Consider the following 27,097-nt stretch of genomic DNA (forward strand, 5'->3'; position numbering starts at 1 on the left):
TTAATTCCAAATCAGATTACAATTGGCTCTAATCTGGTCTAATAGGAACAGCAAACATGCACACACTGATTAATTGTTTTTGTTTTGGGGGGGGGGGGGGGGGGGGTTTGAGTCAGCTCAACAAATGCAAGGAAGCAAATGCAGGCCTCTCTCTGGTCATTTCATTTAATCTTGCTAGTGATGACAGGTTTAATGCATGCATATATGCACAAACCCCTCCAGGTACACAGTCCACTAGTAGGATACAGAATACATCTGATCTACAACCACGTAATAAAGTGACTTAAATCAGAGTTGAAAATATCAGATTATTGTGTTCACAAGAGTCCTGAAGTAAGTTTTTTTCACATTGAAGTAAAAAGAAATGGAATTGAGTCAATTCTGCTTCGTAATGTGAACGTAGCCTGAAAAGAGGAAAATTCTTTATCCTTATCCCCTTAAATATGTTACACGAAGAACGAAAATGAAGAAAAAGAAACGGTAGCTGCCCTCTTTACCCATTTCAAATCTTGAATTGTGCCTCCACACTAAATCCCCGCCGACCTCAGGCTTCATACCAAAAACAAAGAGAATGCGACCGGCAGCATGTCGTGCTTTCAGCCCTCTACAGTGAAGTTATCTTGAAATAGAAAAGTTCTTGATCCAGACTGACACAATCAAGTTCATAAATACAGCCGTACTTCAAGCTCTTTCTGTATTGTCTGTTTTAAGTCCCCTTGACATTTTTGGTGTGGGGTCTGTGTGCCAGACTCGCATAGTAGGCACACTGGCTGGGGTCACATTGGCCAGGAGGACCTGAAGATCCAGGCTGCCCATGAGGGCCAGGGTTTCCTGGTTCTCCCTGGGCTCCAGCTTGTCCTGGGCTTCCGTCTTTTCCATAACCAGGTAGGCCAGCTGGGCCTGTAGAGGTAAGGAGAAGGATTAAGCGCTGCAAGCTCAGTGAAGCCAATTAACTGAATGCAGGGTGAAAGATCTGTCTGTCACCTATTGGGCCAGGGGGTCCAGTCTCTCCTCTTTCCCCAATGCCAGGATTTCCCATTTCTCCTTTTGCTCCTTTCTCACCTGAAAGCAGAATGATCTCGATGACATCCGAGATATTTACTAATCAACGGTTTAGAACAATTGTGAGCAATACTGTGACTATTACAAAAACTGCTAAAAAGGTAGGCTATGAGTCATTAGCCTACCTTTAGGGCCCGAGGGTCCTCTAGGTCCTTCTCCTCCATTCTGTCCAGGCATGCCAGGTTCTCCAGGGGGACCAGCTCGTCCGGTACTGCCATCCTTACCTGGAAGACCAGGAGATCCTGGACGGCCTGCTGTACTCTTCACGTGGGCTGGCTGAATATGAGCCATAATGTAAGCCAGTTTGACTAGGCAAAAGAGAAAGGTTCCTTAAAGCTCACGTAGCTATTGAAATGAGATGAATGAAGCAAACGCCTCACTGGAAGACAGATACCATCTAATTGCTTTGCCAACTCCTCCTGGATGAGTCGTCTCATCTGCTCCACTGACACCGACTCTCCCTGGGACAACACGGGAAAATTGGCTCAGTTCTTAATAGTTAGGCCTTCTCATTTCCATATTATGACAGAAGCCGTTTTAACCCTGGAGAACCCAAGAACCTGTTTCTCATCCTTTGGATAGCAGCAACCAAAGGCAGCCAAATTTGACCCTTATGGGTTCTCCAGGGTTAAAATCGAATCATGGCTATCAGGAATACGACTCACCCGCTGGCCCGGGACACCAGGATTTCCTGAAGGTCCTTGTGACCCAGGAGGTCCCATTTCTCCCGATGGTCCTGACATGCCCATCATTCCTGTGTGGCCTTTTCTGCCTGAGGGTCCAGGGTTTCCAGGCATACCTGGATCTCCTAATTGTCCCTTATCTCCCTTCACACCTGCCTCTCCCTAAATTAGATGACAGCACATGTTAAGTCATCCTAAAAATAACAAATGGATTACTGACTAAAATAAGAAAGGAAAAGTGGAATCCCTATGTATTTATTCCTGTTACTCCAGTCTTACATCCTTTTTTTTTAAGTGTATTGCAAAATTTGAGCCATTAATATCTGATACCTTATCTCCTTTGAGGCCACGGTCACCAAATCTGCCCGGCATCCCCTACGAAGTGCACAACACCAGTGGCTATAAACAAGAACTCTTCATACTTTACATCATACTAGACTTGGAGCTGTTTACTCACCTGCTTTCCCTCTGGGCCAATCGGACCAGGTGGACCCTGGAAATTGAGATGAACATTATCCAGATGGCCATTTGTATGTGTTGCAAGAAATGTTTAATATGTCAAATCTAACACTCACCCCAGGGCCTTTAGGCCCACTAAAACCCGGTAATCCTGGGTTGCCAGGCTCTCCTTTGTCTCCCCATAGACCCTGCATCACAGCAGAGGCACACAGGCATAATACACTTGTTTTCTAATTGCCTCTCTTATACCTGAGGATGCCATGTGACTAACATTTAGCTGCAGCTCTTATAAGCATGCATCAGCACTTGCAGTGGAAGATAAATTAAAACTCTTATATAGAAGAGGCGAGTGGGCCTGTTCACAGCAGCCGCAGAGTGAATGAATTCATGAATGCTTGCAGGAGAGGGATTTTAGTTCACTTTGTCAATTTCAGTATTTAAAAAATCAAGTATTACTGCATCAGTTTTGCTCCTCATCGTCTCTCCAATCATTTCACCCACTTTTCCTTTGTGCTTAATGTAGCCATCTGATAGCATCTTTAGCTATAGCTGGCCCTTCCTACCTGAACTCAGCAATTTCTTCTGTTTTTTTTCTTTCTGATTCTGGTTCCTGCCCCTCATCCTCCCTCTCTATGCTGTTTCTGAGGACCTCCTCCATCGGCTGACTGATATCATCAACTTCTCTCTGATCGCTGGCAATGTATCACCTGCCCTTGTCTTGGTTACTCCTCCCCATGGGAAGCTTGCCTTCAACTCACAGATCAGTATACAGCTCCTCAGTCTGTGAGGATTATGCACAGTCGACAGAATTTACTCACTGGTGGTCCAGCGAGGCCTGCTTTTCCTGACGGCCCTGGTTCACCTGGCTTGCCCTGGAAAGCAAAAGACAAGAATGGAATTAGAAGGCCATAAAGATAAATGATTCAAGTGGCAGTTTATGTCAATATCCAGGTTTCTACTTCACACAGCACTGCATCTGTCACTTGACTTACCGGCTCTCCTCTTGGTCCAATGAGTCCTTCTCGCCCTGGAGGTCCCACAGAGCCCTGCCAGAGCAAAATGCATGTAGCTTTTCAATCACATCTTAAATACATAATAAAAAAGAATATTGTCACCATCAGGACAAACGTCAAACATCATTATCGAGGCTTTATTGAAGTAAATACTGTAGAACTCCAGTGAAAGGAGTGGCTGGGAATTAAGAAAATTTTGTCTCGAATCATTACGATAATGCGTTAATGTTTAATAACAGACCTCCTTCCCAGGTTTCCCATCACGCCCCAATGAGCCAGGCTTTCCATCTTCTCCCTGTTCAGCACAAGAAAAAACAAAAGAAAGAATGAAGACAAACATGCCTAATTTGATACGAGTAATGAGGATGGATTATCAGAGAAATATTTATTACAATCATGAATATACTTTACAGAAGGCCTTAAAAGTCATGTTAATATTCTTAGCACATTTAATATAAAGCCGGCTTGCCACTGCAGGTCCATGTCTATATTACCTCGACTGCTGTACAGTGTTATCCACAGCAGCATATTACACATTTATAAACAATACATACTAGTAAAGTTGGTCTCTATGACAACATGATATACAGGCATACATTGCAGCATTTGCAAGACAGGCCCTATAACTGGCAATAAATAATAAATTATAAATCGTTCACTCCAGCAGCTATGAAGGCTAATGGACGTAAATCCAATGGAGACAGGGACAGGAAAGGATCACGAATCTAAATCCCTTTTTTTTTGTCGTCAGATGGAGAAACCGTGTATCAAAATATCATGAACTTGAGATCCTTGGTCCAATTGGTCAGTTTAGGGGTCCTTGATGTTGCATACATTTGGAACCTCTGCTCTGCATGTTGTTAAAGTATGCACATTTTATTATCAGAGACATCAAATGTACTAAACCTATTACATTATATTATATTATATTATATTATATTAGCGCTGTATGTTGTTCTTACTTCATTTGATAATGTTTGACCGCTGTTTGTTAGTTTGGACGTTCCGTTCTAGAACAAGTACCTGCAAATTAAGTATAAGGATTTATATGACACTTCGACATCATTGAGGCACTGAGCTAAATGTGTACTTCCTATTTTAAAGTTCAACTTCGAATTCCTTGAATAATTCTGAATGTAATTTCTGTAGGCCTGACATTCGGTGTCAGTATTTGTAAGTGCTGGAGGATAATTGTGCATGTCCATGGATACGCTTCATACTTCCGCTAATAAGTCGTCTGCTGTCTGTGTGTGAGCGCAGGCTGCAGGGCTGGGAAGCTTTCTGCCTCACCGTAGCTGAGTCACAGTTGGTGCTGGGGCAAAATGCTTTTCTGAAAGTGTGTGCTGTTACACCAGCAGGTGAGAAGGTCTGTGCAGAAAGTGTCAGGCATATCCTAACTATGCAGAGCAACGTGGAAAGCGTTGCTTCGTACTATTACCTGAGCTGGTAGAGCAAACAGTTCCGGTTGTTGGCGGTTGAGAAGAGGAGGATACATATTGTAATGTTCTTCATCACTTTCACTGTTACAATTACTGTAAATCTGAAAATGTGACTGTTTTATTCATGAGTGGTAAGAAAGAATATTCTTCCAATTTAGCAAGTATTTTAATGACAGTGCTGTCTGCTTGGTATGCAAGCATTAGGATATGAGATATTCTGGTGGACTTTCTTCTTTTCTTTAAGATGTCAAATTCTCCAACACAATTTAGTCTGATGAACACAGTGACATAAAATAAGCAAGAAATTCAAGCATCAAAATCTTGAGCTACAAATTGTTTTAATTTTGAAAGATAGAACACCACAGGGAAAATAAGAATGTAAGAAGTACAGAGAGTAGTTTATATCCCTTTGTATAAATTATCGGACTATTGATCGTGGCTATGTCAGATTTTGTTTTTCAGCCAGAAAATAATGCGTGGCCCCTTAAAGCATGAAAACGGAACTCAAGAAACAAACGCCTGCACTTCAAAGCTGTGCATCTTCAATGCAAACCGGCTTGCTTGAATCGGCAGGAATTAAAAGACATTTCACAAACACATTTACCTTCATTCCTGGAGCTCCAGATTCTCCTCTGTGGCCCTTAAATCCCTGCATAATAGGAAAAATTGAAATTAATAAGGAACAGGAATTCGCATCTCCAGCATAGTCGTCAGATGTGTTTGGTGGAGGTTGCCTACCGGGACTCCCCTGAGCCCTGAATTTCCTGGGGGTCCAGGTTCTCCTTGCTTGCCCTGAAATGAAAGTAGACATACTGTACTTACTGTCTGCAAATATTATAATATATTGTTCTGCTCTGCTTGAATCACTGGCAGGATACATTTCTCCATCCACTTACAGGCTCTCCTGTTTCACCTGGTCTGCCATCTTTTCCTATTTTTCCTGGCTGACCCTGAAAATCAGTGAAATTGATCAATTAGTGGATGCATCTGGTAAGACCTACAAATCCATTTACAACTTGGCTATATATAAATATCCCTTACAATTAAGCCAGGAAGACCTGGGGGTCCTTGAATTCCTTTGAGGCCCTCTTTGCCCTTGTGAAAACAAATGCAAACAGGTCAGCATCAACAAAAGAAAAGAAATGATTAATGACCACGATTAGTACACAGGCAGGCTGACCTACATGCTGGAGCGTGGAGGCTTGTACAATAATGAAACACGGGTAATACGTTTTCTGAGGGGAAAGTACACAGAGTGCAAACTGACCTTATCTCCGGGGGGCCCTGGGGGGCCCACAGTGCCGGGCTGTCCATCGTTACCCTGAGGAGGAATAAGACAGGGTGATTGGAGGCCAACCCAAATAGAAAGCTTCTGATATGGAACCCAAACTATTGAGTAATGAGCTGACACAAAAGAGTTTAAAAATAGTGAAATGTAAGAAATAATCCCCAAAATAGAAACTTACAGGTGCACCCATCAAGCCAGGAGTACCTGGATGTCCTGGGGGCGCCGGGTGACCCTGTTAATGGAGAAGAAAGTGATTAAATTATAATAATGTAATTCATATCAGATTCTGTGATGAAATCTAAATAATAAATGCAGTGGGAAAAGAGGGAAAGTGATCGACCCATTAGTCATAAATGATAAATATACCTTTTCCCCTTTCTCTCCGGGGCCCCCAGGTGGTCCTCGATCACCTTTAATACCCTGTGGTAAAAAAAAAAGAGAGACATCATGTGAAATGTCATATTTCAAGAGGAAAGCATCTGAGAAACTGGCCAAGAGGAAATAAAATATCTCAAAGCATGAAAAAAGAGGAGAAAGGAACACATTCACTATTTTGAAACGTGTTTAGCTTTTCACCCAATTACCTGAATCCTGCCAGAAAAAATGTTGATAAAAGCAATTCATTAGCAGCCGGCCCTTTGGGAGCCATATGGTCGTAGTTAGTGTGCAAACTTGCCTTTCCACCGTCAGCTCCAGGGGGCCCTTGAGGACCGGTTGGTCCTGGTTGGCCCTGTAATGACACCGACAGAGCATCAGTCTCTGTCCAGGCAGGTCACTAGGCCCTGCTGCCCCCAGAGGAGGCCAAACTAATGGTGCAGGAAGCGCCTCTTCATCAGTCACACAAACCGTGATGAATGATGTCACAGATGTAGACGGGACCTCGCACCTCACTTAGAGCTAATACAGCAGAGGTAGGAGCTTGATAACACCCCTTAGATTAGTCGACTCATCACAACAGCCTTATTAATTACTCTGTCCTACCTGGTAACCATCTTGACCGTTTTTTCCTGGTTTTCCCACGTGGCCATTTTCCCCTGGAATTCCCGGGAGACCGGGTGGTCCAGATGGACCTGCAGGGCAGTCTGTGCAAACATCCTACAGGGTAACAGAGATGTGTTCCCGATAAAGTGATCCACCCAAGCATAAAGACTTTTGTCATTTCAAAGTTGTCGAAATAATCTTTACCTTAAGATTTAAGTTGGTGAGGTCTGCCGCCTTTCCCTGAGGGACAACGGACAAGAGTGTTAATCATTCGAAAAACACAAAAGTAGCATATGTTATCAGTGTACTATTATAAAAAATGTCCTTCTGTCCTTAGTTAATATACGTCAACGCCTTCATTCTGAGGATGTGCTTACAGATGTCTGACTAAACAGCATGTGTGTTATTAATCAGTCCAATCAGGCAAGAGTTATTTTTCCTTAAACTTCTGTGTAACGATGAGCCAAAAGCACATTGCATTGCGTGTAAAAGTATGACTTCCAGGAAAACAGGTTCGACTCGACGCTATCCGCTTGTTGTTCCTGAACTCACGGGCTCTCCTGGTGATCCCTTCTCTCCTGGCCTTCCCGGTAAACCCTGCATGTGGAGCAAAGACAAGGAGTTACATTTTTGCAAACAAGACATGAAGAAAAGGAACTGCATACAGCCAAGTTGTTTATTTTAACTGTGCAATCATAAAAATATCAATGCGTGCTCATTTCAAATGTTATTCCAAGGTTCCACGTTAATCACAGCGTTTTAGTTAAGCATTAAATCTGAATGTTTTAAGAGCCACCTTTGGTTTCCAAATCCAGATGACTAGTATTTGTTGTATAATTATAATTATTTAATTAGTTTATTGACTCATTCATTCACTTATTTAATCATTTTTACACTCACATTGTGTCCTGCTGGGCCCTGAGGACCGGCAACTCCCGGTAGACCCCTCAAACCCTGGAATCCAGATAGTCAGACGTTACAGGAACACATTTCAATAAACACACTCAATATTAATCTTCCCAAGATATTTACCGCCGGTCCAGGTTCCCCGTCATTTCCTTGAGGACCCTGCAAAGAGACATGTTACCCATTTAAGGATATGTGAATGAATCAACTGGAGGAAATTGAACTTCCTGGCACCGACAGTCATACCGATTGGCCAACTTTGCCTTCCCCTGGCGAACCTCTGTCCCCTGGTAACCCCGGTTCGCCTCTCAATCCTGGTTGGCCCTGGTGGCAGAAAAAAATAATTGTTTACTCCTCCACCCTCCTGCTCAGATAATGTCACGTACGTTTGATTACGGATCAGCAATGCCTGCTGATCCCCCCCAAAAAACGTCACTTTTTTATAATGGGGAAAAAAATGCAATCTGCTGTTGACATTTTGCTATCCAGAAGACAGAACGTATGGATGATGAGGGTGAGTGACTTGACACCATTAATCCAGCAAATGCCCCTGCCTAGCCTCTGCCCTCGACATCAGGCTCTTCATAGCAAGGAGAGGGTCATAATCGGTGCGGCGGTCACAGTGCACTGGACATAGAAATTACTTTTGCTGCTTTCAAGAAAAATGAATTGTTTCTCTTATCCTTGCCAAATATATTTTTCACATCAACAAAACAGCACCTGTGCTATGATAAAAAAAAAAAAAAAGTACCTCAGGCAAACTATGAAGCTTCTACGAATATGCATGCATGAAGTTTCTTGAAATCGTCTAAAATGACATTACCTTTAACCCCGGGGGTCCTTGAAATCCCCGTTGTCCCGGATCTCCCTGTAACAACACAAGTGACATTAACCGTTTCTCTTGCTGCTCAAACGCTCCTTTGAAAGTGACATTTTATCTTTGGAGCGTTCATGAACACAGGCGTAATGAGGCCTCAGGGCCACACCTGGCAGTTGTAAAAATCCAGAGCTGCTGTGAGCTAAATCGGTTGCGCTTAACAATGTTCTTCCTGTTTGTACCGGCTTTCTCAACAGGATGCACACACACATGCCTGAGGTTAAAAAAATGATCAAGAAACGTGTCGAGCCGCAGAGCAGAATGTGCTCACTGAGACTTCCCATACGTTGTGTTGTGGGTCAATGCGGATTACAGGCAGGAGATGTTTACCAGCAGAGCACATGTGGCCTGCAACAGCCTGCACATAAATAATCTCTAACTAGGAGACATAATCTGATAAACATGTTTCTCTTTAAAAGTCAATCCCTGACATGTTTTCTCTCTTGAAACTGACTGGTTTATTTATTTTTTATTACTAAAGATGCAAAAGTTTCAAAAGTATGAATTGTGCGTAACTTGATCAGTACTTAATTTGACTATAATAAAATATTTTCTCTATTCTGATTATCATATTATCATATTAACATTCCTTCCACAGTATAATGAGCATGGAGAAATGACTCAACGTGTTCTTAATTATGTAAGATCTCCTCCACAGAGGTCCGACTGTAATTATGGCACAAATAATTAATTTACCATTATCTCTGATTCATACATGCGACTACAATAATAGACAATGGGGGAAGATGATAACCTTTTCTCTGTCCAATTCAAAGTTATAAATGAGCTTCTAATTGCAAATGCTAGTAAATAATATCTATACAACCCAGGCAATCTGCCCCTAAATCCTCTGTTTGCAAATAGTTACTGAAATGATGTAGAATCAATAGCACTTGAATTTGATGTCCTTTAGATGACCTTTAGCTGTCTTAATGCCAGGTAACATGAACAATAACTTACAACGTTCAACCTTTAATCAATATGTTGTTATACTCAAATCAAATCAATCGGAAAAAAACATCTTACACTTTTTCCGTCTTTCCCCTTCCCAGGTGGTCCCGGAGGTCCAATCAAACCAGGCTCTCCGTGTGGGCCTGTGGGGCCTGCTAGTCCTGGTTGACCTGAATCACCCTGAAACGGATGTCATAATAATACATTTAAAAAAAAAGCCTTTTATTGACTCAGTGTCAGCAGGTGTCTCAGATCATATATATTTAAATGACTCCTTACGTGTTTATTGTGAGTGTTATACTGCCCTGGTGTCCTGGATTAGAATAATCTGAAGATTTTCACATGTAAAACCGACAACATATCATGTAGCTTTCAGAAACAGGTGACTGACCTTGTCTCCTCTCTGTCCGGCTAGACCAGGAGGCCCGGCGGTCCCTGGTGTTCCCTAGAAAATAGACAGCTTCCTTCAAGTTTCACAAAGCTCTTTGTACCTTAAATGTCATTAATTATTTGAGTCATTCATGTTCAAGTCTTGAAAATACCTACCGCATTCCCTGGTAATCCACTCGGACCTGGAAGCCCAGCTATGCCCGGTGGACCCTGAGAGGATCACATCATTCTGTATAGTTATTCCGGTTCAAGGATGTATTCCCATTTCTTTTAAACGTTGTTTTGTATGAAATCAGACAACTTACAGGGTCTCCGACTCGGCCAGTCTCTCCTGTAAGTCCTGTTTCTCCCTTTGGACCCTGAAAAGGAAAAAAATAGATATAGTCAATCTGATTTATGCGACAACATCTTCACTGGAAGTGCAGGAAGTTGCATCATACCATGAGTCCAGGAGGTCCCTTGAAGCCCTGCTCACCAGGCAATCCTCTTTGACCCTTCAGATGAGACGCATAAGTGAGAATTTAGGATGAATGATTCATGCAATGAAGGCTGCAGATCATTTCATGAAGAAATGCAATGATTCTATGGGAGTGTATGCAGGCAGCTTAAATATGCATTTGTTTTCTTTCTATCCCAATATACTAATATACTATATTCGAAAACTACTATCTAGAGAGCTGGTATGTTAAACTCTCATACTGTTTAATTTGTCTCAACGCTTTATTGAATCTCAGCTGACATCTAGTGGACACCTTTGCCTATTGCAAACGTGTTTCATTGACGTGAAGAAGACGTGACAAAACGGACCATCGCTCCTGGTTTTCCTTGATCTCCCTTTTCTCCTGTCTCCCCGGGAATTCCCTAAAGCCAAGAACAAACAAGGCAGTACATTTTAAATGATCAAAAATACAGTACACGATCATTTACTGTGCAAAAATCAACACCCACCTACGGGTCGCCAGATACATTCATAAATATCTGTGTATGTACTCACAGGTTCACCGGGCTCAGGGATGACATTTGCCACCTATAAAGAAGCAAACATAATGCTGAGTCAAACGCTATAGCTCGCTCTGTTTCCCTCATTATGGTTCATTCATGTATCTTCTGGCTCTGACTAAGCCTGATGTTAACATGATTAATAGAAACAGAAAATACTTACATCTCCTGGAGTTCCAGGTGCTCCCCTTGCTCCCACTTCACCCTAAGGCAAGAGACAATATGCTCATAGCGTCTGCATAGTAATTACTGCATCATTGATGCTACTGCAGGATGGCCATAAACGAGGCTGAGGAGGACGATCCTATAGCTGCCGTAACTTTGTTTCGTCCACAGTGGAAATCCACCAACAGGTTGATTTACCTTGTCGCCCTTTTCACCTTTTGGTCCCAGTGGTCCATCTTGACCTCTTTCTCCCTATGCACAAAATCAACGTTTTAAACAGAGCAGGACGCCCCAAGAGGACACATCATGGGATGGGATGTTTCTATTTGGAAGTGGAAAGTCTTTTGACACATCCAGCAGTCCTCAATGGGTTTTTTTCAAATATAGAACATTTGACTTCACTCCAGGTTAAAATAGTCTAGTGGTGTTGAGATGACACCGCCACATGCACCATGGCATTACTGTAGTCATACCTACCGGGACACCCTTGTCTCCTCTCACTCCATCAACACCTGGTTGTCCAAGTTGACCTGCTTCTCCCTTAAAAAAAGAAAGTATTTTTCATTCACCTAATAGCTGAAGTAACGTGTCCCATTAGCTCCAGTATAAAACTATCCAACAAATTGTCGAATTATGATTGATAAAGATTTACTATAGACATGAAATGATTCGAGATGATTGCATGGACAGACAAACGTACAAACTGTGAACTCACTCTCTCCCCTGGAGGCCCTCTTGGTCCCGGAGGCCCGTCATCACCCTGGGAGAAAGGAGGTGTTAAAATGTCACATGTGCATATAAAAAAATAAAACAAATACACTTCTTGTCTTCTTAGTGTACACATCTAGTCAGTCATGTCCTCTGTGTGTTTCTGGGTATGACTAAGTCACAGTACCTTAGATCCAGTTTTGCCAGGAAACCCATCGGTCCCACGCTCTCCCCTGGGCCCCTTGTGCAAACGCAAGATTTCAAAGTAGAGACCGTTCAAACAATGTGTCACAAACATTTGCCAGATACCATATGTGTGAGTAGAATTGCAGATGTTGCTCACTTACTGATTATCACATTAGACTTTGTCATTGTTCATAAATTGTGTTCTTTGCTTATTGAATTAAAATGTGTGTTTTTTTTTCACTATGGGTATGGAAGGCCAAAGAAGAGACAAAGAAACAGGAAAAGTCATTCTAAAGGTCATACTGACCATGGCACCATCATTTCCAGGAAGACCGTCTGAAGCATCTTTACCAGGAAGACCCTTTGGAGATCAGTGATGAAAGGTTGACATGTAGTGACACGAGGAGATAAATGACAGCAGAAGTGGAGCACCAATGTCTGAAAGAACAATTAATAATCATTCCTGGTTTTATTTAACAATAAATAGGTCAACTCACGGGTTTTCCAGGCTCTCCAGGTTTTCCTGAAAATCCAATTTCACCGGGTAGACCCTGCATGTAAAAAGGACACGCAGGAGAACGTCCCTTTTAAACAGATATTTGATGCCAAAACAAAAGACAATTTTCCTTGAAGGAATGTTTCCTTATTTGTTTGTCTGGTCACTCACAGGAGGCCCAGTGTGTCCTTGGTGCCCAGGCGGCCCAGGTTGACCCTGCACACCCTACACAACAGAAAACAGTATCTATTACTTATTCAAGGCATACATATTCTCATTCTGGAATATCTTGATAGCATTATTATTTGGGGGATCAAAATAACAAAGGCATCTGGCCAATGAGGAAGATATTTTTAATATGATTTTGTCACTTGTGTTAAAAACATTACAAGAGATTTATCTGGGCAGATTATTGAACGAACGCATGCAGCGGTACCTAAAAGTAGCCACTAGAGGGCAGGTGATAGCAACGTTTGCGACTCATTTAAATTCGGATACCACTTGAAGACAGGTGGATTTCTGTGTCTTGAATTTCCCCTTCCTACAATACAGTGATTTTTTCTTTGATCTGCTCCCCACACAAACCCACAGTCAAAATACCAATGCAATTTTCTTCCCACAGAAATAAATGACATGCTAACAGGTGTAGACAAACAATAGTTATTTAAACAAAAAGCTTATTAACAGTGCATGCAGTTTGCCTGCAATGACATGAGGACTGTTCTTACAGCAGTTCCAGGTAGGCCATCCACTCCAGGCAATCCACTCTCTCCCTTCTTTCCCTGAAAGACAGCATGTATCGCTTTAAAATATTTTACTTCATTCTCCTTTCCACATACATCTCTCACATGCACGCACACACACACACATATTCTCCTTTCCCCACATTTTTCACACGTTCCATTCAGATTGTCTCATTTGTTCACATTCAGATACAGGCTGTCACACCAGTACAGAGGCCTCCTCAGAGCTGAAAGACGAGCAATGAGAGATTCGCAGTAGTGTGGAGTGGCTCAATTTCTACCAGCTCAACCATAAAGCTCCCTCTATCAGTGCTGGCAGCAGTGGAGATCACCCTATTATTGCACATACACACACTCCCCCTGCACATCCTCAGTACAACCTCACCTCACCATCTGTTTTCTTCCCTTTACAAATCAGTTTTTAAAGCATCCTTATTGAATGTAAAACATTTTTTTTTTATAGAAAGATAAAATTAAGACAATCAGATCTTCAAGATATTGTGGGAATCTGAATTCATGCTAATAAACACAAATCCATCTATCCCAGAGGAGCTAATTCTGTCATCCGTGGGCAGAGACGATGGCTCCGCTATTCAACTGAGCAGCTGCAAGAGTTGAATCCAGCATATTGCCAAATGAGGACTTAATTGCTCCCAGCAGAAGGAATGGAATGGAGGTCAACTTCTTTGCTAATGTTTCAGAATAACACATTATGTAGAATCGCCGCCACATTACACAGCGATGCGACGGGGGCCGTGTAGAGTGAGACAGATGGACGAGGAAATGAGAGACATGGGGCAGGTTTTGTAGAGCACTCAAATGCACTGAGGGCAGTGAGCATCAGCTTGTATTAGCATGTGGAATACATTTTGTCATGTCTAGAGAACCCCAGTCGGGTGTGGTGAATACAGTTGTATTTAACAGGATCTGATCTGGATAAACTCAGAAGTCACTTCACCCAAAAACAAGTCAAAACTACAAGCCCTGGATTTAAGGAGGAAATGTCTTAAACCCACCAAAGAAATGATCTGTCAAAGCAGCAAGATCATTAATTGTGAATTAATTTAAAAACAAGATAATTTTATCCTGTGTCAAGATTTAAGACTGAAATGATGGTAAATACAATACATTGCAGTTTCTGTACTCGTAGAGATCAGACAGTATCTTATTGTTTTCCTTATTGTTGTTGCAATGTTTCTGGGTTTACCATGTTTTGGAAAAGTATAACTTTCTTGAAAACCTCTCGTGTCAATAATTCATGATTTGAGATAAAGCTCATTCAACATTCAGCTATCGTTCCCCATCACAGGGGATTTGTTCAAACCATAGAGCAGATTTGCTTCTTTAAAAAGAAATGTCTACAAGTCCAGTTCAGACATGAAGACAGCTCTGTGAATCCAATCTCTGCTTTAAGCATCACCCGATACAGTCATTGCGCCTCAGTATTGGGGGGAAAAAAAGGATCAATGCAATGTTCAGCTCAAGGTGAGATCTTACCCTCTGACCAAACTCTCCAGGTTCCCCAGGCAGACCCTGGAATCCAGGAGGCCCCTGAGGGACAAAATGTTCAGCTTCATGAGCTTGTTTTTTTTATTGTCCACAAGGCAGAAATGTTAAAGCGCAGGAGAGAGAAAAGTTATACGTGTGATGTAATAAATTGTAACCTTACAGGAGGCCCTGGGGGGCCAACAGCCCCTGGAGGTCCATGAGGTCCAATATCTCCCTAAAGCAGGTCAAAGACACCAGTCAGCTAACTCATATTAGAGCGTAACACTGCACTAATGATCTGCTACCCAGCTAATTGTTCTACTTATTACCGCCGCCAAGGAGGTTAAGTCTTTGCCAGCATTTTATCTGTTTGCTTGTCAGCAAAATAACTCAAAAGGTTACGGGCGGATCTTGAAGAAATGTTGGGAATGTCACCAATCATTTTGGTGATGATCCAGATGAGATCCTGGAATTATGGATCACTTTGAAATTTTAGTTAACATTGCAGTCAATGGAGATTCAGAATTTGTTCCTCAATATCTCGGTTGATTATTGACTGATGTTTATGGAATTTGACACAGTCGTGTAGGATGGGTACCTCTATTGTACCAACAAATTCCATCCGGATCGGATGCAGATAGTGTCGCAATTTCTGTTTTTTTTAAAATGGGGGTACACTTGCGTTGAGCAGGATTATAGGAAAACTGCTGGATGAATCTTGATGAAAAAAAAATCTGAAGATGGGTCTTGGTCTAATTTAGATCTCATTCAATTTTGAGAGTGATCTGAATGCCTTTCTGGACCCCTTCACAGTCATGAAGGGGTCCAATAAGCACTATCATGAAAAATGTATTCTGGATCTGATCCAGGATGAGGTCAGGGAAAACAATTTTACTTTTAAAACTCCTTTTATGGATTAAAAAATCTGTTATAAATGAACTCCGATTCACTTTTACTTTTCATGGTTGGTGTATAAAGATACCAAGAGCAATTTAGAACATTTTGGTGATGATCCAGATCACAATGTGGACAGTGTAAATCCAATTAGGAGGGGGGTGAGTGGCTTGGTGGAGGTCTGGACTCTGAGCGCTTTTCTAGTAATTAATACTGTGAGGGTGTTTTTTTTAATGTACCTGTTAATGATTTAAACAAAATAAAATACATTATTATGCAACAGTCACTGACTCACCTTTTCACCCCGCAGTCCTCCGTTTTGAACCTGAAAGAAATATGAATGAAAATAAATAAATAGTCATTATCTCACTTCCGAATGATTCATCATTATTTGCATGTCAGCCACCATTTGAGGTTGTTTTTGCTTGAAAGTGACTAAAATGCTAAATTGATTATAAAAATGGCTGCTGCTCCATTACGCCAACATCAGCTTCTCTACATGGATTAGTATTCTTATCAGATCGGGCGTGTCAGAAGACCTACACAGCTGTAAATGAGCTCGCTGTTCAAACCCCGCTGACCTCATTATGTTACCCTGTGAATTAGCCAGCGAGCGCACAGATCTCAGAGTAAAGAAGAAGTCAGCTGGGTTTTTTTTAAATCTCCATCCCACTGGAATAACTTAACGATACTGACACCGGCCAGTCTGACTCTGCTGAGCCAGCACCTGGTTTGGTGCCGGTAAGTATTTGATGGTTTGCTCCCGGTCTCAGTGCTTCTAGCTATGTTAGTCCTGTCAATGCAAGTCCAACAGTCTGCACACTGCTGATGAATAATGCATCGCTCTGACTTCCTGAGTAGCTAGTTTCTTTTGGTCTGTTTCTTTCTGTCTTTCTTCCTAATCATCTCCATATCTTTTTTTTTTCTGCAGACTCTTCTTTGCTGGATCTTCATTCGCCCTGTGTCCTCTTGGGGCGTCCTTTGGTCATCACTCAACGCGAATCCCCATTTTTGTCAACAAACATTTTGTAAATGAAGTTGTTGTTTTTTTTTTCCTAACTTAATTTTGCTAATTAATGACCCTTCACTTGGTCATTTATCAAACACAACATATTTTATTTTGCTTTGATAATCACAAATCTGTCATTATAATCTGCATTGTTGAGATTCTAGTAAATCCTGCTAAGAATAAATTACACAGCATTTCAATTTTTATGACGTTTGATGAATGAACAAACCTGCAATCATTCAAAAAAATAATCCTGACATTTCATTTTTTTCCCCCTGTTGCCACTTACCGCATCCCCAGGTATTCCTGGAAGGCCTCTGGCCCCCTGTGGCACAGTACAGACAACGATGAAAGCCCATCATTAGAATCAGGAGACGCTGGTGCCTCAGCCAGTAAGATAATGACACAGCAAATGATCATAATTTAAAGGATTAAGTGTTTTAAGCAGAGGTCTTATTTTAGACCAAAAGTGAACAGTGTGTGTGTGTGAAGTGGCACAGAAATCCTGTTTGTGTATGTGTGTGCGCTTGTATCCATGATCTTGCATAAGGGTGTGCTATACGCATGCATGCTCCAGTGGAAGAACATCAAAGTTAGTAATTACAGACAGACAAATGAGCTCTGCATTTTGATTTTCTCAGACAAACGAGTGGGCTGACTCTGACAGTACACAGAGGAGCCAGGAATGTCTGGAGAGTGCAGACAGTAGCTTGAGAAACAGATGACACCGCTTTGATCACGGTTTAATAGCGTTCTGCTCACAAACAGCAGCATCATCCTCGAGTTATTCTAACAAAGTGAACAATATCAGTTTCCCCCATGCAGCAAAAGAGGAGCTTACCTTGTCACCTCTAAGTCCACTTGCTCCGGATGTGCCAGTCAGTCCTCTCAAGCCCTAATTGGTTTTTGAATCAAAGCTTCATTAATACAAATGTGATCTTTCACAGGATGATATATGTAGTTTGCTTGTTGCAGCATGATTTTTAAACTGATCACAACTCACATCTTTCCCAGGAATGCCAGGTTTGCCAGGTAATCCATCCAGACCTGTCAGGCCCTCCATTGGAGAAAAGTGTACACAGAAGCATGTTTTATTAATAAACGTCAGGTTTTGTACTTTGTTCATGTAATAAAAATCATCTATGAAAACATGCCAACTTTTGTGTATTGTGTTTGACACTGTGAATAAATAGGCTGCTCACAAAGTTCTTCATAGTAAATATCATCAATAGAAATGTTTGCTCCAAATTACATGGTCATTTACATATAGTTGAGAATTATCCAAAACTGTGATGTCATGAGAAGAATTGGATCATGGGATTCATTACGACACATCATTTAGGAGTTGGATTGGCCACCTGGAGACTATACACTATACAGTACGATAAAGACTAAAACCAATATTGAAATATTATTTTGGGGCTTTATCGCGATACACGATACAAAAAAGATTGATTACTATTCGATCTTTACATATTGAAGTAATACAGAATCTATAGTTCATCCCTGAATGCCATTGCATAAAATGGAAGCATCAAGAGAAGCACTCGCTGCCCTGTCTCAATGCTCCTCCTTCTTCTGGTGCTACGTGATTCTGGTCTTGGTATCTTACGTGAAAAACATTATTTACAGTTTATTCCCATCATTTCATATTTTCAAATTTGTGATAAAGAAATGTGGGATTACACAAAGAAGTATCCGTATCGCTGCAAATCCAGAACGTGTTATCCTGATCTTGTGGATTGGGAATTATTTTAATGGCCGTCGTTACAGGACAGAGGGAACAGCAGTAGGACAGTGTTGAGGACCCAAAACACATTCCTGACTTTTCAGTCTGTCATCACTGCCCTGACTACACCCCCACACCCCCACACCCCAAACCCCAAACCATCTATTCCCATGATCACTCTACAGAGGCAAGTAATTTTCCAGTTGTCCCCTCCAAGAAATTTTCCAACAACCAGTTGAATGACCAATCTGGATCTCAGCATGTTTGACTGGCGCATGAACATACCTAGAACCTGTAGCACATCCTAATGCCACATGGCAAAGCAATCCCTGTCCTGAATCTCTCTTTGCTGCTTCACAAAGAATCCTCATTGGCATATATGCTATGAACTGAAATGGACATATCAGCATGAAACAGAAAAGTAATTAACACTTGTTGCTTAAATTGTGCTGCTGTAATTACTCAATCCCCCCCCCCCCCAAAATCTCAAAACCACCTTGACATCTTGAATTCCATTGGAAGCCATTGTAATGCAGGGAGACACCCTAAAGAGCATGCGGACATCCCTGGGATGGCTAAAAGAGGAAGGTGTCAGCGATTTCAGACGTCAACAAATCTTTGGTGGGTCTGAATGAGTTGCGTTGCAGCCAAAACACCCCCACACGGAGTCCCAGACAGGAAGTGTGGAGAGTCAATCAAGGAGGCCACATCTGTTTGCACAATTACACCCCGCCAGTCGTCAGCCCCTCTGAGAAGAGTGGTCTCTCTCAGAAGTCAATCCTTTCTGCAAGATTTGCAGCATGAACTCTGTTTTGTTACTAACTCAATCTAACTGCATTGGTTAAATCCCTGGATTTGTTGGGAAAACATGGAAAGTTAAAAAAAAAAACATCCCTCAGCATGAGCTACTCAACGCTGTCGGACGAGATGCCGCATGGCAGGCTTGCCATTGTCACTTACTCTGGATCCTGGAAATCCCGTTTCACCATTTACACCCGATTCACCCTGCAGCAGAAGATCACAGCCTGATTTAAAATAAAATGGACCGTTTAATGTTCCGTATTTTACTTCAAGTGAAAATTCTACTCACCATGACACCCTTTGGTCCTGATACGCCTTGAACTCCTGCATCCCCTTGTATTCCCTATATCATACAAATGGGAACTTATATTATTGGAAGTTATTGACTCGCCAAAAGTGTCACGACCACTGACTCAGCATTGTGCAGCAATCAGAGCTTAATCAATGTGGAGCATTTTTACTGACCAATAAAGAAACCAGAACCCCCCCCCAGGAAGAAAAAGCAGTGGCCCGTGACAAGACCAGAGAGCCACATTGACCTTTGACCTCACTGTTACTCATTTAGTTCTACAGAGAATGAAACAAACCAATCTTTCTGCAACCATTTAAAATTACTATGTATTTTTTTTTTTTTACTCAGCTCTCCACCAGAATTCTTCCAACCACTGAGCATGTCCAGTTTTCTTTAACTGTAAATGTTGCCTTGATATTTGCAGCCATAACTTTGCACACGATGCATTCATAGGCCTTCTTAGTATCCTGTTTTAATGTTTCTGCATTAATCCTAGTAATTAAATCTGTGCACTGAGTTTAATCATTTAAAATTAAACAGATCAGGCAAAAGTATTTGCAAAGTGAGCAAAGAAAGGTGAAGAATATTTTTGTTATTTTGTGCCATGGCAATGTCACTTGATACCTTCACGGTAGTGTTCTTTACCAGACGAAGGCTGGGGTTTGGAAAGAGCATTTTTGTCTTTCACATGCAACTACAGCTCCTTGTGAGAAGCATTTGCATCGAAAGGGGGCGATCAATTCCTCCAGTCCAGCACTGAGCAGCCTGTCATTTGGCAAAGCCTGAGCCAACACATCCCCCTCCTTCTCACCAGCTGCCGCCTCATCCCGGGAAAGGCAACCAAAATGCCCCCATTATTTCATAGGATCAATAATCGGCTGTGAGGTAATCGTCCTGAAAGATGTAAGTGCTTCCACTTAATGCCACCACAACTATGAAATCAGTGCCAGCACCAGATGGCTTTACCTGCATCAACTATATTTTAAAATCGTTCCAAAAATAAGCAAATGTGTACTGTATGAAAATCTAGGAAGACCAAATTGAGACACCTTTAGTCCGACTGGGCCTGGCTGCCCTGCAGCACCCGGGAATCCAGCTTCACCCTGTTCGCAAAAAGAGACATATAAATGAAAGATTTAATATTTCGGAAGGCACCATAACAAAAAAAAATCCATGTCTTACTTTATCTCCTTTAGTTCCAGTGAAACCATCAATCCCTGGAACTCCACCCAAACCCTGGAAGATGATTGAAAACACAGAATTAACACCACCATGTCAACTTTAAGATGCAACACATTAGAAAGGCCGTCCCACTATCCGGGTTCACGACTCCCACACCTTCTCTCCTTTTTGTCCAGGCGCACCTGTTAACCCACTGCTGCCTGAATCTCCCTGCAAACAGAAAGTGAGGATTTTTTTTTCCCAACCGTTCTGTAACAGAACAGAAGCATGCAGGAAGGCCGGCAATGCAGGCAGCGGTGACGTGCTGTCAGAGCGTTGACCTGGTAGCATCGCAGAACGTCATTTAGTTCCATTTTAGTGACATGAATTAAGTTAACAGCACAACAAACATCGACACTGACATTGTGGGGGGGGGGGGGGGGGGTTAACCCTAACTAATAGAACACAGAGAAAAAGAAACACAAAACCAAACATAACGTTTGAGTCAATGTTTAGGAACAATAATGTGACCCACTGTCGTCATGGAGACACTTAAGATGTTGTCATATGCTGTGCACAGGAATCCCTCGGAATTCAAAAGCTGAACTGAGTACACCCTGATGACCGTTAAATCACACAGCACGACAAAGTCTTGCCCACCGCAAGACTTCCCACAGGTTCATAAACCACTTTACAAGACACAGAAGGCCTTTCATTATTTTAGGAGCTTATATCACTTTAGTATACGTCATTTCTCTCATCAGAGATTAGGAGGAAAGGCCGCTGCATTGCTGTGCCCCTTAGTGAAAGGCAAATTACACATTACAATGCTGCTGCACGGGGAATTGCCTGTCCTTGTAGATCAAAGATGCAATTAGGAGCAATCAAAGATGGCTATAGTACATTCACAGTCAGCCCCTGCGACTAAATGACCAAGCATGGTCATTTAGTTTGGCTTTCCGTCATCTCTGAGAAAGTTTGCAGCAACTGATTGCAGCCCTCACTTGGAGAAAGTCAAGACAAATCATGCAGGTGGTAAGAGATGGAAAAGCAACAAGGGTGCCCTGCATTAAAGTTTGATTTGATGCAGCTGAGTGAAACCAGCAAGTTTTTTCCAGTGGCAAAAAACAAAATAATAAATTTAACAGGGACTGGATTCCTTTGTCTGTCTGACTGAAATAGTGATGTTAAAATTACAGACAAAGAACAAACTGATTTACTCTAAGTAACCATCCAGAACTATCATAACTAGAATAGATAACACAAGCAAGAGGACAATGTCTTGTGTTCCACATTCCTTGTGGCTCTTTTAAGTACGCATCTGTCTCCAGACAACTTGGAAGATGCACGGCAAGCTTTTTGTTTCTCTTCACAGCGGGCACTGCTGAGCCGGGTGGGCATCTGCCCGTGTCTGACGTGCTCTCTGCTTGAAAATCAATCTGTGGTAACCTGTCCTGTAATTCCGACAATAACAGCTTTGTGTATTTTCTTGGCCACTCCCTGGCGCAAACAGACACCGAAAGATGTGGAAAAATAGACGTGACATATTTTTGAAAGTAATAAATCAGACAATAGGTTCTGTTATCTGCATGCATAGAAATATACATGAAGGCAAGCGTGCGTTCAGGTTGGCCCGATGCTCATGCAGCATCACAGCCCGAGCGCTTTTACTTACCTTTACACCTCTCTCACCTTTGACAGAGATTACTCTGCCCTGCAAATAATTCATCGATAAGGATCAATTATTATCGAGGCAAGAAGAAAAGCAGTTGAAATAATAGATGAAGGACATGCATGAGAGTTTATTTATATCCAGCAGTGCTCAGAAACCACTATATCATATCATTACACTGAGTGAAATGTGTTCAGGAGGCTCCATTACGTAGATGCTATTTCTCTATGTAATTAAAATTGACACAACTGCACATGTAAATATAAGTTTCCATACAGATTGTCCTTTTTCTCCTCTGATTCCAGGTGGTCCAATGGCACCCTTAGAGCCAGAGTCACCCTAAAAACATGTACGTCCACACTATAAAAATACATCAGCAGACAACTTTGGAAAATAATGACACAATATTGATCACAGAACACTTAAACACATTAGAAGATGACCTTTTCACCCTGAGGACCCGCAACACCGGGTGCTCCGATCGCTCCCTGTGAAAAATAAAAGTATGCGCCTTTCAAAAGCCATTGAATGTAGGATAGCCACTCCTGCACGGTAGGGAAGGATAAAGTCTGATAAGGGAGGGGGCTTTACCTTCTCTCCTGAAGGGCAGGAGCAATTCACTTGAGGGCCTCTTTTTTGCTCAACAACAGTGGGTGTTGGGGTGGGGATCTGCACAGGAGGGGCTTCGGTAACAACCTTTTTAGGGCACTGAGAAGAGAATAATTTAAGCCAACCGTGATCATCAAACCCAAAAAATAAAAGCACTGCAATGTGAATGATGTGACAAGCGGATGTGATCTGATCTGACCTAAACAATCTAAGTGAGGTCACACTTTTTTTTTATGCTTTTAATTTTATGACCCATCTCATGCCTGTGCATAATTAGGATGCAAGAGAGAAACAATTAGCTTGGCATAAAGGCTACAACTGCAGAGTTCAACCTTACCTACACATTAAAGCTGTAGCTAACAAAGGCGGGTCCTCTTCCATTAATCAACTGAGAAAATTAATTTGAAAATAGCAGCTTTTCAGGAAATTATAAACTCTGGCAAGAAGTTTTGTACTTCTAATTAACCCTGTAGTGGACGCCTGTAGAAGTAATCCTAGAGTTAAGAACATTCAGGTTAACAGAACCTCATGTTAACCTCACCAAAATATTTTTTTCATTGAAAAGCTGAGCTAATTTGAGATTGTTATCTTAGCATACTTTTTTCATGCATAATCGATTTAAACAATTGTTGCCTAAAAAACAACAACTCACGGGGCCATTTGGTAGATCACAGCAGGTTTCCAGCTCTGCATGCTTGGAATCGCAGTAAATCATCATCCTCTGAAGGTCAAACTGTAAGGACACACATGCAGCCAATGGAAGGAGCACGTGCAAGAGAATATAACCTTTAATCATTGCAGCATCTCCAGAATGAGGATTAGGACGTTGATGATGCACCACTATGTGACTGCATTTCTTTAAATGAGCATTTAAATAGCACATAAACCGCTGAATACTCACATCGATTGGCACACTGTCATACAGCCTCTTCCCAATCACTGTCTTCCCCTGGATGTCGATGTCCTCCCTGTCTTCAATGGGCAATGTCTGGATGTGTTTGCAGTCCAGGTACAGAGATACAGATTTGACGTCCACACTGAGGGCGATCTTGTGCCAGTTGCGATCGAACAGGTTGTCAACTTCTGGGTTTTTGAACACAGATCTGACAGCATCTTTCGTCAGTCCAACGGCGTTGTACTCCACGGCTTTATTCTCACCGTCCAGGCGGATGGAAACCTGATGAGTCACAGGTAAGGCATTGTTCACGATAGGAGCTGAAGACATGTTACCCCACACACTAAGTCACATTCATTTCTATTTATACTTGGCTGACTCACCTGTGGGATCCCATATTTGTCAAAAACTTGCCAGAGGTACCAATCTTCTCTTCTTGAGGTTTTCCTGAATTTGAATGTTGTCACAAAGGCGTATTCATCGGGCAGCCCTTGAGGAAACACGTCTCTGTGGAATAACGGCAGATTGTCATTGTTAGTACAAAGCGGGCTTTATTTTTCCACTTTGGCTGCACAATGAACACACCGTTGCACCGATGCCATTAAGATACAAGAACCAAATGAGGTGTCTGTGTTTTACAACTGCTGCACGCACTTCCTGCTTCCCAAACATTTCACCGTTTCGACGTCTGCAGGAAGAAGTGCAGAAGAATGCACTCATTGATCTGTCATGAATTCTGAAGTGAATTTGATTCATGTTGATGAAATAGCAACAATAGCATGAAGTTCTGCTTTTAATGGCTGTGTTATGTTTAAATGTTTCACTCGCTTCCTGCCCAAATTAATCTCAAATTGTATGTCAACTGCATCTGAACATTTTCCTCTGTGACCTCATCTCTACACTACAAAAAAAAAAGCAACAGCCACAGCATCAGGCTAACTTAGCTTGATGTGATGACTGTTCCATCTTGACAAATATTTAGTGTGGAATATTGGTAACAATATTACGGGATGTCGCTTACTCTGTTTGTTGTACAATAGGCATGGTGCCAAGGCGAACGTAAGAACTTTGGGCATCATCTTCTCTGGTTCCCAGAATGTCCCTCACATTGAAGTACTCCATCAGGTCGAACCCTGCAGCGATATGGTGAAACAGCTGTGTTACTCTCACACGCGCACATAAAGCACACATGGCTGTTAAGGCGTGAGGTTAAGTTACGGCTTTGTCGGATTTCTCAGCGTATGCTTGGGTTTATTTGGGTCATTCCCACCACACCCTGTGGCCACTGTGTTTGTGGCTTTTATGAGGGAAGATTAAAATCACAGTATTACTAAAAACTAAAAAAAATGAACATTTTGCTTGCCATTCAGCATTTATTAGATTTGCTGCCAGAAGGCCAAAAAAAAAAAAATGTTACTATTGCTGGTGAGGTCCTCGTGTGAGTCTGAGGGTGTGTTTGCATGTGTGTACTTTGGCCTGCTGTGTGCGACTTGAAGTGGTGTAACCACAGACCATATTTAGGTGCTTTGAGGGGACACTCCCTTGTATTACAAACAAGTGCTGTCGCTATGGCAATGCCAGGATGATGAGGGCTCGGAAACAGCCCAAATGCTACCAGTTAGTCCGGCAGATCTCGCTGAAAACTGTTGAACGGATCTGAAAGCAGATTGTGTCGCCAGTGGGCCGACATGAGAAGCATCTCGACATCCTGCCTTTCCTCAGTGATGCAACAAAATCAAACGAGACAAGATATTTCAAAGTGCTGTAATCTTCCATAGAGGAAATGTGAGTCTGGTAGCAGCTGAGCAAATGTTGGTAGAAATAGCCTGGAAACAGGTGGGAAGAAATGTAGGCTGCCTCTGCAACAGAGAGAGAAAATAACAGCCAAAACTGGAGCCATCGTAACAGTCTGAAAGAAGAAGGGCCTCAGGCATCCACCACAGCTACTTTGTGTGCCTATAAAGGCCAGGAAGTGTTTCGGGTGCACCATTACTGTTGACAGATTACCCTTTACACTCAGCCGGAGAGTTTGGACATCAATATGATATTGGATGGTGGACACTTTCTCGTACGTCACAATGATTCTCTAACTCCTTCTCGTCAACAGATGGCGCTGCTCTGGTTGTGGCCCACCTTGAGATTCCCAATTTGCCTGTTTTTTCGAGCCTACAGGTTGGATTAATTATTATTATTTTGGTCTGCAATCAATAATAAAAATTAATGCTCATAATTTTTCCCTTCAATCTCATATATTTCTCACCTTTATTTGGTAGTCTAGTATTAGTTGAATTTCATGTTCTTATACTTTTGTCATTGACAGCATAGCTTTTATATTATCACAACATGCTTTCTCTGCATAAACAAGTCAGTTTGGCATATCTGAAAGCATTGGAATAATTAGAACAATAATTGTCGATGGGTTCTCTGATTGTACGTGTGTAATCTTCACCTTCAAAGGCAAAAGGCACATTGGTACTTGGAAAAGCACAACGGCTGGACCTATATTTGTGCAGCAAATTTGCTTATTGTTTTGAATCAGGATACATTTTTAGCAAGTAAAATGATCCAGAGATCAATGGTTTTGAGTTTTCATTCCTATCTTTGCTCACAAAATTGAATATTTTGCAGATTATCAGCTTCATTGAAGGGTTGCTGCAGGAAGCCATGCAGCTGTGAACGTTGCTGGCCTTGGTCCCATCTGTCACCCTGCTTGCGTTGCGCACATTTGCTCACCACACTGTTTCTTTGGCTGTTTTGCGGGTCATCTTAACGCAGAGCTGTAATTTAGACTGGCGGTGAATAGCATATAATCAACCCAAAAAGTTATTTTGGACAGCCAAAAACGACCAAAGGGGCGATCTGCGGGGGAAAAACCAGATGAGTTCACAGACTGGGAAAAGCAAATGCATACAGACTGGATTCGTTTGATCACAGCAGATGGTAATATTTGTGCAGAAGATAGCGAGCAAATAGTCTCAAAAAAGCCTCCAGTGTGCTCAGAGCCCTGAGGGGTCAGGCTAGGCATCCCACGATAAACACAAGTCTGACTCAAACCACAGGTCTGTCAAATCGCAATCAGCCGTAAATAGTCTTAACATTGCCGTAATTCAAAATGTACATCGGCTGCTGCAATAGTGATGATAAATGGCGTTGTCTGGTGCTTCGCTGTATGGACAGAAAATCTGGAAAACGTGTTTAAGG

At 42.0% G+C, this 27,097-nt stretch overlaps 1 protein-coding gene across 1 annotated transcript in view; it reads right to left on the minus strand.

Moving 5' to 3' along the window:
- Positions 1 to 706: 706 nt before the first annotated feature.
- Positions 707 to 27,097, minus strand: part of col22a1 (collagen, type XXII, alpha 1) — a 30,808-nt gene continuing 4,417 nt past the window's right edge. The window contains exons 4-64 of the mRNA XM_068747350.1: positions 24,918 to 25,029; positions 24,280 to 24,403; positions 23,903 to 24,178; positions 23,654 to 23,734; positions 22,984 to 23,100; positions 22,836 to 22,880; positions 22,669 to 22,731; positions 22,396 to 22,434; positions 20,898 to 20,951; positions 20,742 to 20,795; positions 20,609 to 20,662; positions 19,557 to 19,610; positions 19,427 to 19,471; positions 17,741 to 17,794; positions 17,579 to 17,632; positions 17,027 to 17,062; positions 16,024 to 16,053; positions 15,016 to 15,069; positions 14,844 to 14,897; positions 13,332 to 13,385; positions 12,775 to 12,828; positions 12,605 to 12,658; positions 12,415 to 12,468; positions 12,109 to 12,162; positions 11,929 to 11,973; positions 11,691 to 11,753; positions 11,412 to 11,465; positions 11,212 to 11,253; positions 11,044 to 11,076; positions 10,857 to 10,910; positions 10,490 to 10,543; positions 10,355 to 10,408; positions 10,206 to 10,259; positions 10,051 to 10,104; positions 9,735 to 9,839; positions 8,655 to 8,699; positions 8,078 to 8,155; positions 7,958 to 7,993; positions 7,826 to 7,879; positions 7,478 to 7,522; positions 7,130 to 7,165; positions 6,926 to 7,039; positions 6,621 to 6,674; positions 6,311 to 6,364; positions 6,123 to 6,176; positions 5,924 to 5,977; positions 5,698 to 5,751; positions 5,553 to 5,606; positions 5,395 to 5,448; positions 5,261 to 5,305; positions 3,459 to 3,512; positions 3,197 to 3,250; positions 3,023 to 3,076; positions 2,321 to 2,392; positions 2,203 to 2,238; positions 2,076 to 2,120; positions 1,728 to 1,907; positions 1,457 to 1,523; positions 1,188 to 1,370; positions 985 to 1,062; positions 707 to 900 (exon numbers count right to left, since the gene is read on the minus strand). Of these exons, the coding sequence (XP_068603451.1) occupies positions 707 to 900; positions 985 to 1,062; positions 1,188 to 1,370; positions 1,457 to 1,523; positions 1,728 to 1,907; positions 2,076 to 2,120; positions 2,203 to 2,238; positions 2,321 to 2,392; positions 3,023 to 3,076; positions 3,197 to 3,250; positions 3,459 to 3,512; positions 5,261 to 5,305; positions 5,395 to 5,448; positions 5,553 to 5,606; positions 5,698 to 5,751; positions 5,924 to 5,977; positions 6,123 to 6,176; positions 6,311 to 6,364; positions 6,621 to 6,674; positions 6,926 to 7,039; positions 7,130 to 7,165; positions 7,478 to 7,522; positions 7,826 to 7,879; positions 7,958 to 7,993; positions 8,078 to 8,155; positions 8,655 to 8,699; positions 9,735 to 9,839; positions 10,051 to 10,104; positions 10,206 to 10,259; positions 10,355 to 10,408; positions 10,490 to 10,543; positions 10,857 to 10,910; positions 11,044 to 11,076; positions 11,212 to 11,253; positions 11,412 to 11,465; positions 11,691 to 11,753; positions 11,929 to 11,973; positions 12,109 to 12,162; positions 12,415 to 12,468; positions 12,605 to 12,658; positions 12,775 to 12,828; positions 13,332 to 13,385; positions 14,844 to 14,897; positions 15,016 to 15,069; positions 16,024 to 16,053; positions 17,027 to 17,062; positions 17,579 to 17,632; positions 17,741 to 17,794; positions 19,427 to 19,471; positions 19,557 to 19,610; positions 20,609 to 20,662; positions 20,742 to 20,795; positions 20,898 to 20,951; positions 22,396 to 22,434; positions 22,669 to 22,731; positions 22,836 to 22,880; positions 22,984 to 23,100; positions 23,654 to 23,734; positions 23,903 to 24,178; positions 24,280 to 24,403; positions 24,918 to 25,029 (4,130 nt within the window). The remainder of the gene's footprint in view (positions 901 to 984; positions 1,063 to 1,187; positions 1,371 to 1,456; positions 1,524 to 1,727; positions 1,908 to 2,075; positions 2,121 to 2,202; positions 2,239 to 2,320; positions 2,393 to 3,022; positions 3,077 to 3,196; positions 3,251 to 3,458; positions 3,513 to 5,260; positions 5,306 to 5,394; positions 5,449 to 5,552; positions 5,607 to 5,697; positions 5,752 to 5,923; positions 5,978 to 6,122; positions 6,177 to 6,310; positions 6,365 to 6,620; positions 6,675 to 6,925; positions 7,040 to 7,129; positions 7,166 to 7,477; positions 7,523 to 7,825; positions 7,880 to 7,957; positions 7,994 to 8,077; positions 8,156 to 8,654; positions 8,700 to 9,734; positions 9,840 to 10,050; positions 10,105 to 10,205; positions 10,260 to 10,354; positions 10,409 to 10,489; positions 10,544 to 10,856; positions 10,911 to 11,043; positions 11,077 to 11,211; positions 11,254 to 11,411; positions 11,466 to 11,690; positions 11,754 to 11,928; positions 11,974 to 12,108; positions 12,163 to 12,414; positions 12,469 to 12,604; positions 12,659 to 12,774; positions 12,829 to 13,331; positions 13,386 to 14,843; positions 14,898 to 15,015; positions 15,070 to 16,023; positions 16,054 to 17,026; positions 17,063 to 17,578; positions 17,633 to 17,740; positions 17,795 to 19,426; positions 19,472 to 19,556; positions 19,611 to 20,608; positions 20,663 to 20,741; positions 20,796 to 20,897; positions 20,952 to 22,395; positions 22,435 to 22,668; positions 22,732 to 22,835; positions 22,881 to 22,983; positions 23,101 to 23,653; positions 23,735 to 23,902; positions 24,179 to 24,279; positions 24,404 to 24,917; positions 25,030 to 27,097) is intronic.

The sequence above is a fragment of the Brachionichthys hirsutus genome, chromosome 13, assembly GCF_040956055.1.
Source record: "Brachionichthys hirsutus isolate HB-005 chromosome 13, CSIRO-AGI_Bhir_v1, whole genome shotgun sequence".
In the NCBI taxonomy this organism is placed as follows: domain Eukaryota; kingdom Metazoa; phylum Chordata; class Actinopteri; order Lophiiformes; family Brachionichthyidae; genus Brachionichthys; species Brachionichthys hirsutus.